Here is a 13,451-nt window from a genome sequence, read left to right as displayed (position 1 = left end):
AATATATTCAAAATCCTTTAAAAAAATCGTTAAATATAAAAGTCATTTGAAAGAGTAACTCACTTTATTTGCAAATTGAAGTATATCGATTGATTGTTGGATTGATTGATGTATTGATTGATTAAAATCGTTGAATAATATGTATAAGAATATATATTTATGATCGTATTTGTGTGAGTGTATATAGTTTAAACCTTTAATTTGTTTGTTTACCCATCGATTTCGTACACTATTTTATATTTTTTATTTAAGTTACAAGTTACACGATTCACAAGATTTATTAATTATTATATTCCAAAAATATATATATATATATATGAGTTATTTATTTATAGATTTTGCACATGAAACACAACGCTGTTATAAACTTGTTGTTACAAACTTTTTATTTTCTTTAAACCTGAGCAGTGATTTTTTTTAGCTTTTCTTAATTTAGATTTCCGTTTTTCTTCTTCCTTGGAAGTAGGCTTAGTTGGTTATTTCTTTTTTATGTTTTAAACACCTCTAGAAAAATATATATTTATGGTTGTTAATTAGGTTTTTTTATATTTTGGGGGGCGTTGTGGGAGCTTTGATAGAATTTTTCAAGTGCCAACTTGTTTTAAGGATTCAATTTTAATATTATTTTCTTCACTTTAATTTTCTTTGATTTAAATTTGATTTGCAGTTGTTTTTTTATATATTTTATTATACGATTTGCAGGACTTTACACCTGTCTCTGCTGACTTTTGACCGTTGTGCCTGGCGAACGCTTGCCAGATTTGTTTATTAGGAACAGCTTATTGAAACACATTGTGAAGCACATAATTTCCTCGCTTGGAATGCCACAGCTGTTTTACCAATTTTCCCACATTTTCATATCTCAAAATTTGTAACGCTTTTTTCACTCGAATAATTGGCCAACAGCTGAGGGTCGGTTTAGACGGTTTGGGGGGTGGCGAGAGAAACAGCTGGGAGGCGGATTTGCGGATATTTTGTTATTTTTTTTTATTTCTGCGGAGGACTTTCGGTTCAAGAACAAGGACGCGGGAGAAGGACCCAAGCAGCTGTTCTCGGCCTGCACAAGGACAAGGACGCTCCCGATGCCAGGCGATGCGATACGATACGGAGACGGAGACGATACACGGACACGAGTACGGACACGGTTACGGCCACGGTCACGGCTCAAATGTGGCCCACACTTTGGCGCCCTTGACAATGGGCTGCTACCGCTTACGGCTTATGTAAGGCAGCTCGGCGCTGTCCCATAATTATTGCACATTATTTATTTTTTCGATTTAACAGCACAATTTCCTTATTTCCTTGGCAATTTTCTATTCTCAGTTGCAAAATTCACTCTGCTTTCCTCAGCTGTTGTTTGGGGCTGGTGTTTTGTTTTTTTTTTTTTTTTTTTATTGTGGTCTTGCTAAAATCGCGGCTGGCTGGAATATATATCGCAACCGTTGGCCGTACTTTCTCGACTGAAACTGCAAAAGCTTCGGTTCCGAAAGCCAGACAGAACAGAACCTGAGGAGAGGAACCGAGTTCTCACGCTCTCTCTGTGTCTCTCTCTCTCTGGCTGAAAAAGCTGCACAACGAAAGTGAAAACCGTGTGAAAAATGAGAGGAAATAAGCAGGAATGAGCGGAAATGAGCGGAAATGAGCGATGAGAGAGAGAGAGGGCGACTGCGTACTAGGAAGCGAAGGCGAAGAATACAAGCAAAACATAAATAAACAAAAATAAACGCGAATGAGGCAAAAGCAAAAGACGCACATAATAATGCTTTTCAGCTTCTTTTATGCGTTTCTTCTTGTTCTTTCTTTTTTTTACTGTGGGGGGGTTAACAAATTCTGGACTGGGGCATTTCAATGGGGGAGTTTTCATGGAGTTTCTAAGGGTTGTTGCTTTGCTTTTTGGGGGTTGCGTTTTTGGGCCTCAACTTCCGCGTTTCGGGTGCGTATGAGTAATATGTGCGTGCGGGGCAGATTGCTGGACGGGGGAATGGGTTTTCCCTTGGGTTTGGGTTGAGTTTTCCTGGGTTAGGGCAGGGTTACGCATTGAGGTAGGTTCGGTCTGTGTGTAATTGATGAAACAAGTGGAGCTGGTGGAGTGTCAAGCAGAGAGTCATAAATATTCAAAGTTGGAGCAACTGAAGGAAGTACTGTGGTTTTTGGGTTTTCTTGGTTTTCTTAGAAGTGGTTTAAATTTGTATTTAATTAAATCTTGTTACTAGTATATATTGAAAGTTTAGTTTCTCAAGCATTCATTGAGATCCTTTAACTATTTTCTATTTTCTAAAAAGGAAGTAAAAATAGTGATTTAAAGCCACAACATCAGCCTCATTTAATGACCTTCCTGCTCCCCCATTAATAGTCATGTAAATCGCATAATTTCACTCACTTTCACTCGGTCACCTGCCCAGTAAAAAGCAAACCAGAGCAAACATGTGACATTGTTTGTACGTAAAGTCAAGTGAAAAGCAAAATGCATTTTCCGTAAGGCCATGAGATAGATGATGATGCATCGTGCCAAGTGGAAGCTTCCGCAAACGTCAGTGGAAAGACCTCCAAAATAAAAGCAACAACAAACATTACAATAACATTGTGCACCAAATAAACCGCTATTTGCAAAGCGGCAGAGGCAACGCTGACATTCAGTGTGCATGGCAACAACACTCAATAGCAGACTAATCAACAAACAAAACGCAACCTCACAAGCGGGGCAACCACGTGGAAATCTACAGGGGAAAATATTAAATATATTCCCAAAATATTGCTCCCAATAATGAATATTAAAAATTAAATTTAAAAGGTTTTCAAAATGGGAACTTAATATGTTAATCTAGAGGATTTCTCTAATAGAAATAATATAATTAAATACATATAATTTAAGTTAATAAAAATAAAATTATTAAATATTTTTTAAAGGTCCAAAAAGTTATATTTTTCCCATTTAATAAACAAATATTTGGACAAGATTTAAATTATTTTTTTAGTTAAAATAATTCATTAATATTTCTTTCTATTCTATTCTTAATTTCCCAACACTCTCTTCATTATTCCAAGTGCAGCACGCACACATAGGCCTCAAAAAAAAGTACAAACACACACACACACAACCCCATTCAAAGGCGGCAAATGTATTGACCTTAACACTGAACGCCAACACACAGGCGGGTTTTCGTACTTGTATTGCAAAATAAGAACTTGAAATAGAATGAAATGAGCGGAAGATAGAAAGGCAGAGAGCAGAGTGCGATTAGAAGGAGAGCACAAGCAACGACGAGAGAGAAACAGAACGAGAGCACACACACGTGTGCATGTTCAAGTTCACCCACACCAAGGCAAGGCTAGCTAGCGCAGCAGCAACCTAACAGAGTGTCTACAGCTGAGCAAGCAGCGCACTGTTATCGCTCTGTAGATACTCTGCCGCCATGTACTGGTCTCCCCTCAGCTTTTTTGGGGTATCTGCATTTTTGCGGAGTTGCACGATAGCGGAGCGGGTGGGGGGCACTTGCAGGGGGTGTGGCTCCAGCTCTAATGAGGGTTGCAACTCCAGACGAAGTTACGGGCCAAGTGGAATGAGTCAGACAGCCGGGGGAATGGGGGCCAATAAAGGGCTGGGAGCTAGGTTTCGATTGTGATTTTAATAGTGATGATTATGAGTTTCAGCATCTAATTGAAGGCTTAGTTACAAGTCGATTCCGAGAGTGAAAGGTCAAGAGGGTTACCGTTTTTATCCTAAGACTTTGAAGGAAGATATACCGGAATTAGCCTCGTTTTATCTTTTTTTAATTCGGATTTTAGGCTTAGATATGAAGCTTCTATTGTGATTTTTGTATTTATTTTGGGTTTTGATTAAATTTTAAAACATAATCCGTATGCACTTCCACACTGTTTTATGAAGCTTTATATTATTTTATTTGCATTTTTTGTCAGAAATTTTAAAGCTAATTTTTAATGAATGTTAACTTTTTGAAATAGAACTTGGCACAACTTTTTGTTCAACATTTTCTTTTTAATGATTTTTTTTTAGGTTTTCACTCTTTTTCTTTAACATTTTCTAATTTTCACTTAAAAAGTGTGTAAAAAGTCCTTTTGGGTGCTCTATTTTAACCACTTTCAATGTTACTTTTATTATAACTACGAATTTGGTATTTATTTTAAATTATGTATTAGTTTTAAATTGAAAATTCTATTCATTTTTAGCACAACTTGTTTTTATTCATATGACCCACAAATAGTCAAGTTTCAGCTTAATTTTTCCTTTATATGTGTTTAATTTAACCTTAAACTTAGGTCAATCTTTTTTTCGAAAAATTATTTCATAACTCTAAAAATTCCAGATTGTTATCACTTGTCGGCAAAATTTTAAATTTTTTATCATTATTTTACGATCACTATCTCCTTATTTAATTAAATATTTAAATTGGCACTCAAAGCTCTCACAACACAGATATCGCACCGATTTCCAAGGCATTTCTATATAATTTTCACTTACAAAGAGTCCACTTAATCGCGTCGCGCATTCCACAGATACTTGCGATGCATCTGCATCCGAGGGATTACTCGTATTTCGACCGATCGAAGATTTACAATAAGATTTACATTAAGTTCACTAAGATTTCTTCTTTTTTTTTTTCTGAACAAACGAAAGTTAAGACGATTGCGCAGATTAAGACTAAGAAGAAGACGAAGAGCGCGACTGGGAGACGGAACGCGACGGTGCGTTCCACATGACGTCGTCAAAATGACTGAGTTCGACCAGACTCGTTCTGAGTTTCCACATTTTTCGCAAAAGTGAAAAATTCTACTTTCAATATGAAAACGAGCAGCGCTGTCGACTGCAGCGTCTACGCCGACTGCGCTGTCCGCACGGGAGTTGTGCATGGCAAAGCCAGAACCAAAAGAAGAAGAGGAAGAAGCAGCAGCACAAGCGATTGCAGAAAACGCAGCCCACTGTGGGTGTGGGTAAGGTAGGTCGTGGTATGGGAGAGAGCGCCAGCCCACAAAAAGAGAGAGCTCAGAACCTTGAGAGGAGAGCAAGTGAGTGCGATAGGGAGAGAGAGCGACCCGAGCGAGAGCTGAACATGCAGCGAATGCAGAAAACAAAGCGTAGCCCAGAGAAGTCAATGTACAAAGCCGATTGGGGGTGCAATGGACGTGTGGGCCGTGGAACTTAGACGCGGACATGGACGCCGTTACAGTGACAGCTATGGTGTGAGTATATTCTATGAAAAAATATAAATTATTTAATATCTAAAGGTACAAATTAATTTGTTAAAAGCTAGGCAGAATTAATTTTTAAAAGCTAGGCAAAGGGAAACCTGTTTAGCGCCAAAATGTAGGCAACGATTTTTTTACATCGAGCAGTTGCCTTACAGAACAAGGTTTTTTTTATGGTGGAAAGAATATTTCTAAAACAAATATAAAAAATTAAATACAATAATAATTAATATTTACACTTTTTATACAAAATCTGAGAAATTAAAATTTTACAGTAGCAGTAACAACATAGGATATTCCACTGTACTCTGTACTTTTGCAAAGCGAACATTCATTTTCCCAGGTCTGTTTCTGCGCTCATTCCCGTCTAGAGTTGTTTGCCCCTTTTTTTCAGTGCTTCCTTTTTGGGGTTGCAAAAAGTTTTTGGCATTCCGGGAGTTGTACGTAGCACAGAAATTAAAAATAATTGCAAAAAGACGCCGAGTGGGTGGATTTCTCCGCATCTCTGGCCCTCGTCTGTCTGTCTGCCTGGAGTTGCAACCCTTCGGGCAGTGCGAAATGAAAGCAAACTTCCAGACTCTTTCTCATTCGGGGGAAGGAGGAAGGAGCCGCTGACGGAAATGGAATAAGGGAACGAGTGGTTTCCTAGACACACACACTCGCTGGGCTACATTTTTGTTTGGTAAGGTCGGGCCGAGAGCCAGAGATACTTCCTCCACGAGCTTCGATTTTAGCCAACTCCATACGGGGGTTGCACTCTAATGGAGTTGGCTTCCTTTGTCTGCCATTCCGTTTGGGGTATGTTTTGCAGGCATAAGGCGCCTTGTAACCTTGATTCTTTTGCCATTTTTGCCAGAAGAAGCTTAAGCTTTCACAAACTTATTAGAACTGATTTGAAAAACACCCCATTATGTCTGTATGAGAAAGTTTATTACGTGATTTTTACAATGAAGTACTTGATTTTTTTAAAGTATTTCGAATTTTGTATTATTTTATCTGAAAAATATTAAAAAAAAAATCGAGTTTATTTAAAGAAAGTACGTTTTTCTTGAGCTCGTTCTAAATATTATATATTTTTTATTATTTTTATCATATTAAAAAACATTTTAAAGTTAAAATACAAAAAATCATAACAAAGTCACATATATTTTCATAAAATTACCCAGCTTAGACCCTTGTAGGGATATATTTACTCATTGTAAACAAATGAATCCCTGAATTAATATCATTTAACCTCGCCGAACCCTAGACGTTGCAGCCTCCCTCTCCATTGAGGCCATTGCATTGAGACGCCGCTGGCCCTGGCAGCAGCCAACTATATGGTTATGGTTCCTACATGCATATATAGCGGCCAAATATCATGGTCAATGACAGCGCCGTGAAATTTGCAACGTGGCGGCACGTGGCAGGGGCAACCAGACAACACCACTACCCTAGGTCCTGGGGGCAGGGAAGCCCTGAGCTCTCTCTTTCTCCCTCTATCTCTTGAAGTCTCTCTGCAAAGAGCGTAGGTGCAAAAGCGCATGTTTGGGAGCTGCAATGTTGCACATGCCACACGGCTGCACGAAGGTTAAAAGCATTTCAGGGGCACTACGACAACACCAGGAGAATTACAACTGCACTAGCCGGCGCAGACCAAGGACCAAGGGCAAGGACACGCAGGCATGCGCATTTCCGCATTCGCTAGTCGGGTCCTTGGCTCGGACACGGTCTCGCATTCGGATCCTTGGCTCAAAGTCCCTCATTGCCAAGGTCCCTAGACTGCGTGGGGGAGCAAGATAGTGGTGTGAAGTCTGGTTTTTAGTTGGGAAATTAATTAAATTAAATTAAATAAATATATATTATATTATAAGGATATTTATAAAGATTGAAGTAGTAAGTTTTAAATATTTACATAAGAGAAAATTCGTAAATTCTTTAAAATTATAAGAATATATATCTTTAATATATATTTTTGAATAATAAAAATTTTAAAATAATTACAGAAAGTAAATAAAATTATCCTTAAAATACAAACCAACTTGAAAACACTGTCCTGCGGATTCTGTTTAATGAAGCAGCCGCCAAAAACTCCTGCAAATGACATTGGAATATATATACAAACATATTTATATATGTTTATAATGGTTGACAGACATTGGTGGTGGGGGGGTCGTAGGTGAGAGCAGATTAATTTCAGGGATATTTTGCATTTCCTTGACAATTGCTTAACCAAAGTCGCCCCCCATGGCAGTGCAAGGATATATGGCACACACGTGTCACCCACGCTCACGCAAGCCCTGAAATTCGGCATTGCCTCGATGGCCATTGAAAAGGTCAGCCAGTGCACACACACAAGTCCTTGTCCAGATATGGATTAAGACATACCGAGGACATTATAAAACAGTACTTGGGTTTGGCAAATATATAAAAACAATCAAGCAATTATTTTAGTGCCAGACTAGACCAATCTGGAATAAGATATGCAAATGTGCACAAGCCCCACCTCCGCCTAATGACATATCAATTTTGAAAATAACCAAAAAGAGGGTTAGGACTTCGAACCAATTACTGGGTCAATTCTGGCCAGAAAGCCAAACTGGCCAAGCACAAAGTGTGCTATAAGTCAGTCGCCTCCGGAGAGAGTTCATTGAAACTAATTTTCATCGGGACAAGGACACTAACTGAGGGGTGTAGTAGGAGCTGTGGCATTTTCCTTTATTTATGGCAGTGGAGGAAAGCAGTCCCCGGTCAATGACTCAGTGGGTATATTTTCGGTTCCCTCTGGATTTGAGGCTGGCCAAAAGTTCAATCCACTTTTGTGCTCCTTATCGCTTATCCGGTTGGTACCTCTTAATTTGGAAATCAAAGTAGGTTAGGCTAAAGCTTTCTTAATTTTGAAATATATTTAGCCTAAAATATATTTAAACCTAATTAATTTAATTATTTTAGAAAATTTGTAAAGTTTGTCAAGAATAGTTAAAATAATAGTTAATCGAAAAAAGGTTAGCATAACAAAATTTTTGGTAAATTTTAACAATTTTTGAAAAATAAAAATTGTTTATAAATTAATTAATTGATTAAGGACTTAATTAAAATACCTTTAAACCTGAATATATATTAAGATTTGTTAAAAAATATCATTCCCAAAGTGAATTTATCAAAATTATATGAATATCACTGACTTGAGATGCATGTAATATAGATTTACTTTATCTCTCTCTCTCTTTCTTTGTTTTATTTAAAAGCTCTCTTAAACTCTTAAACTCTTTATCTCTTCCTCGCTCTGGATTCGCACATGGCACTGCAGTTTCTCAGTTGTCGTTAAGCTCTCGGGTAGCTCTCTTCGACGCACGCAACGAAAGATGGAACCGCAACGCACTTTGACCGACTTGCCTTTTGAGGTCCTCGATCTGATATACAAGGCTCTGGCTTTTAAGGATCGTTACGAATACTGGCGAGGGTATACCGTATATAGTTACTCAAAGGACAAGCTAAACTTGGCCGAAACTTGCGAATATCTGGGCCGGGCTTTTGCCTATCACAGTCGCCATGTGTACAAGAAGGCGATGTATGAGAATTCTTACCCATTTATATCCAAAAGAGACTATTCTTTAATTATATCACTTTGCGGCTCGACGGCAGAGGAGTATGTCGGCTCTCCGGGTTGCAATTGGAGCGCTGAGGTGGCCCAGGCGGTGGGCCAGTACTGTCCCAACTTGCAAAGGGTTCAATTTCAAGTGTACTTTGACAATGGCGAAGTTGTACTATCTATTTTACACAAGGCAAAGAACTCCATTAGAACTCTGAAATTTGGATACGAAACCGGTAGACCCTTGAGAATGGGTGCGCCTATAATGCATAAGATTCCAGATATGCCATTGCTGAGGAACTTGACCGTCGATCGTTGCTATAATGAAGAAGGTAAGAACAAAATAGTTAAACAAAAACAACAACCTTTTATCCTTGAATTTAAGCTAGCCCTAAATCATAGGCAACATCAATTCTTCTCTTTGAACAGCTTACGAGATACAAAGATTTCTGAACATAGAAGAGCTTTACTTGTGTTCAGTTTACACCCTTAGAGAAGATCCCAAGCCACTAAATCTGTTCAAGGTGTGTGCTCCCCTGAAGAAACTCCGCCTGCTGACGGTCGTATGCATAAATATTATTTCTGACACAGATGAGGACGAGGCAATTCCCGAATTTCCCGCTCTTGAACACTTTAAACTAAGCTCTTGTATGATTTCGATGGAATTTCCAAGCTGTCCCAAGCTCAAGATCCTTGATATAGGATACTCCAAGTGCCACATTGAAGGCCTGGTCTGTAGATCGGTTCTGAAACAGGGCAAAGATCTGGAAAGATTGATCGTTGAGAGTCGACCATCGCAGTTCGATAATGACAGTTTCCTGGAAGTGGTTCGAAGATTTCGAAAACTTCGACACTTCGATGTGCCGATTCGGAAAATTAAATTCGATTTGGGGTTTGTGACTGAAGTGGTGAATGTTCTAAAGGAAAATGGAGTAACTCAAGAAGATCCCTTGGAGCTGGAGTTGGATGAAGTTAGTAAAATACACTGGCTGAAACACTGGGTAAGATTAATGTATTTTTGGAAAGAGATATCTATGTCTTAGACTTGTTTTCCTTTGCAGCTGTCTAATATTTCAGATGCCAATTTAATAAAAACACGTGTTTATTAGAAAAACGAAATATAAAATTTTTTAATATTATTTAAATGTTTATTTTTTGGTGAGAAATGGTTTCGAATAAGTATAATATTTATTATTACAGGATATCCAGCATTTCAAACATTTTATGTTCGATTTTAGCCCTGTTTATCCTTTTAGATGGCAAAGGTGAATCATTGTTCCATAAACTGGCTACCTTAGCCCCCTAAAAATCAACCCACCAGATGAGTAAGCCTAGGGAATTGTTGAACCACCTCGCGGCGAGTGTCCTGCCTAAAGAGGTGTGTGTGTGCGTCTGTGTAATTTCGATGGCAACAAGTTCAAAGTTCGTGCCGGATTTGGGTCTGCCGGGGCATTAGTCATATCTCTGCAGCTGGCTGAGTTGTCACCTGGTGCGAATTGTTGGAATATTTACCCCCTGCACTATGGTCCAGAATCCGTTTTTTTTGGCATAAAGTCGATTTTTTTATGTTAATATATCGTTGTTTTCTTATTTTAATCTTAAAGTAAATTCATCATACGTTATAAAAATGTTAACTAAAAGCTTTAAATGTGCCACCAAAGCCTATTGAGAGCTTTTAAAAATGCGATTGCGATCAGCTCATTTCCGAATAGAAATTCGCGCCAAAATATTTAGTTACTTTATGTTGTGTCAGACGTGTTATTTTGGTTCAAAAAAATCAACTAAAATATGGAAAATAATCTTCAAGGTATGCACTATTTAATGTATATTGTAATTTTTTGTGTAGTTCTACGTATTTAGTGTTGTGTAATGTCAAATTTATGTGTATGTTGTTAGAAAACTATCATGCGTTCTCCATGTTTCGTGGAGTATAACTAATAAGCTTCTCCATGCTGACAGCAACTAATTGGTCCAGATTGTACTCCTGGATGTTGTCTTTAACCACAAACAAAAAACTCATCCCCGTTCGTCCCCCTTTTCTAATATTTTGGTAATATACATAGTTTATTCACAGCGAACTTTTTAAATTATGGAGCAGCAACAATCGAAAAATTCAATCTGTATCGAAGTGACTATGCACCAAAATTAATAAAGACACTGTGAAATACAAGAAAATGAAGGAAATAGATTAAAAATGCAGTAATTTTTATAGTGATATTCATAAATATCTTCCCAAATGTAAATACGATCTTGAACGGTTAATTTCTTCCAATAATTCTAATTATAAATTCGGAAAAATATCTCTCTTTTTTTAACAACTTTTTCATTATATATGCGTTAATTATGTATATAATAAATGGTAATTATGTACATATATAAAAATTATAAATTAAATATCAATCAGTTTGCAAGGGCGGCAAGAGTGGGCGTGGTCGTACTGGCCCAATTTTTTGTACACAAGTTGTTAATGCCACAACAATAAAATCTGCGAAGTTTAAACCCTGTAGCTCCATTTTTCGACTTTATGCCAAAAAAAACGGATTCTGGACCATAGTGCCCTGTGCTAGATTATAATATTAGCTTGGTTTAGACAGACAAATAATGCATATTGGCTTTTTCAGTTTTCGAGATTTTATTCATTTCAAAGTGATATATTTTTTGAAATTATTAAAATGAATGAATAAAAAAAATAATAATTTTTAATTTGTTATTAGGTTATTAAACAATATTTAATATATTAAATATTTTGATTATATTATTCTTTGATAATAGTTAAGCAACAAAAAGTAATAATTCATCTTAGGGAAAGTCATTGTTTAACCTAGTTGGCCAGTATCGAAAGTATTCAGGCTTTATTAACTCGGGACTCGATGAATTTTTGAGCTGTAATAAATATTTAATCAACATTTAAATCTATGGAATTAAGTCTTAACTTACCCATTTTACTAATTTTGTATACCGGGGACGATCCCTTGCCATAATTACCAAAGGATTATCCGGTGTAAACCCGTTATGCCTCAGGATATCAACGATTTCCTCAACAAACTCAAGGTCGAAGACGACACCTCCGCTTGGCAGCTCGAAGAATCGCAGGTTTCGGCACGTTCGAATAACCTCTAGAAAATCTTCATGTCTATATGGTTCTCGTGGACAGTCATGGCTTAAGCTTTCCAGGCTCTTTCCTTGGCTCAAAATGAATCGTTGAACTTCAGCGTGACTGTTATGTTCCTCACACGCAATGTTTAGCTTCTTCAATTGTATTACTGGCAGGTGGATTTTAGTTTCTTCAGAGGCAATAATTCTGACGCCCTTCAAGGCCAGAATCTGCAGTTTCTTTAAAGGTGCACAGAGTGCCAAAATATCAATAACAACTGGCTTGGAATTCTTGTATCTAATTGCAAGTTTTACCAAATTTTCGAATTTCTGTATGTGATAAACTATGTGATAAAGAAATAAAAATATGCGATATTTATATATATATTTATATTTTTCTTACAGTTCTCAATGGGAATGTTGAAAATCTTAAGCTCTTCCAGCAAGGGCAATTCTGGAAGTTCGTGAAGGATCTTAGTATTCATTTCTGGAGATTTTAATTTTAACTTCAGTCTAAGATTAATAGCCTTTAGAGAATTCTGTCTCTGGCATATTAAAGATTTCACACAATTCACACTGTCCGTCTCGAAGATGAGCTTAATTTTTTCCAATTTTGAGCAGTGTAAGGCAATCAAATTGACGAGCTCTACTGCATCATGATCATTCTCCCGAATAACTCTGTCAATCTTTTTTATATTCGGTCCACAGCCTGGAAGAGTCAGCCGCCAAAAGCATAAACTTTTTTTTTCATAGACTGGGATGTGTTTGAATAAATTCCGACAATGATAGACAAAGGCCTGGGCCAAATATGGATGAGCTTGGGCCAAATAGAGTTTGTTCGTCATATTTCCACAACATTCAAATAGAATATCGAGTATTTCTATCGGCAAATCCGTAATATTTCTTGAACACTTCATTTCAAACACCGAACTTTTCCTCAATGTGTCACTTCAGAGCTGGCGAACAAAGAACTGATGTGGTCAGGACTTACTCGGAACACAACAGTCTCTGTAGATAAAAGAGAGAGAGAAGCAAAGGGAAATTAAACTAGCCGAAAAGTTAATACCCTTTCTAACTTAACAAGATTAATTGTTTTGAAAATTAATATAAATAATTAAGTAATTCTATAATTTTATTAAACAGCAAACTATTCGTTTTTGCTATGTTAATTAACATACATATTCATCATTTAATATCGATGAGGGTTAATACATTTTTTATAAATATTAATTCGACAGCTTAAGATTTTTTACGAGATTATATTATATTATATAAGAGAGGAAACGAGAGACTCGCGAAAAAAAATCGCTGAAATTAAGAACAAATAATAGGAAGTTGAGAAAGCTGATAAGATTTTATATTATAATACTTAAAGTTGGGCTTCATAAAATAAAAATAAATAAAATCAAATAAGAAAAGGTAATTGACTATAATGATGAATCACTCACCCAGTACCGCAGCAATGTAAACTTGCAATAACCGAGTACGTATAATCTTTTCGAATAATCTATTTTTATATTAATTATAATATGTTTAATAAGACTTTAGTTCAGGCTTGGAAGATTGTTTTCTTTTTTTAAAC

General features: G+C 36.8%; 3 protein-coding genes across 4 annotated transcripts in view; 1 reads left to right on the top strand and 2 right to left on the bottom strand.

The window, feature by feature from the left end:
* The window catches only part of Eip75B (Ecdysone-induced protein 75B), a 106,957-nt gene extending 105,507 nt beyond the window's left edge, over positions 1 to 1,450 (bottom strand). Inside the window, exon 1 of the mRNA XM_070285760.1 lies at positions 64 to 1,450. The gene's annotated coding sequence lies outside the window, so the exon portion shown is untranslated. The remainder of the gene's footprint in view (positions 1 to 63) is intronic.
* A 6,721-nt stretch (positions 1,451 to 8,171) lies between these two features.
* Positions 8,172 to 9,896, top strand: LOC108080565 (uncharacterized). Of its 2 annotated transcripts, XM_070285548.1 has the most exons (4): positions 8,172 to 8,189; positions 8,495 to 9,108; positions 9,206 to 9,777; positions 9,838 to 9,896. In XM_070285548.1, the coding sequence occupies exons 2-4, from the start codon at positions 8,550 to 8,552 to the stop codon at positions 9,883 to 9,885; spliced, it is 1,179 nt and encodes a 392-aa protein (XP_070141649.1). In that variant the 5' UTR covers positions 8,172 to 8,189; positions 8,495 to 8,549; the 3' UTR covers positions 9,886 to 9,896. The 2 variants fall into 2 exon arrangements, with proteins under 2 accessions (XP_070141649.1, XP_070141648.1); XM_070285547.1 differs by lacking the exon at positions 8,172 to 8,189 and having other exon boundaries at positions 8,427 to 9,108.
* Positions 9,897 to 11,554: 1,658 nt separating this feature from the next.
* LOC138928546 (uncharacterized) lies at positions 11,555 to 12,844 on the bottom strand. Its single transcript, XM_070285746.1, has 3 exons — positions 12,273 to 12,844; positions 11,714 to 12,213; positions 11,555 to 11,659 (listed from the first exon to the last, which is right to left on the bottom strand). Exons 1-3 carry the CDS (start codon positions 12,784 to 12,786, stop codon positions 11,576 to 11,578), a joined length of 1,098 nt encoding a protein of 365 aa, XP_070141847.1. The 5' UTR covers positions 12,787 to 12,844; the 3' UTR covers positions 11,555 to 11,575.
* Positions 12,845 to 13,451: the final 607 nt, after the last annotated feature.

This window comes from Drosophila kikkawai, chromosome 3L (assembly GCF_030179895.1).
Source record: "Drosophila kikkawai strain 14028-0561.14 chromosome 3L, DkikHiC1v2, whole genome shotgun sequence".
Taxonomy (NCBI): domain Eukaryota; kingdom Metazoa; phylum Arthropoda; class Insecta; order Diptera; family Drosophilidae; genus Drosophila; species Drosophila kikkawai.
The sequence above is the reverse complement of the archived record's forward strand: the minus strand, read 5'-3'. Positions and strand labels throughout refer to the sequence as shown.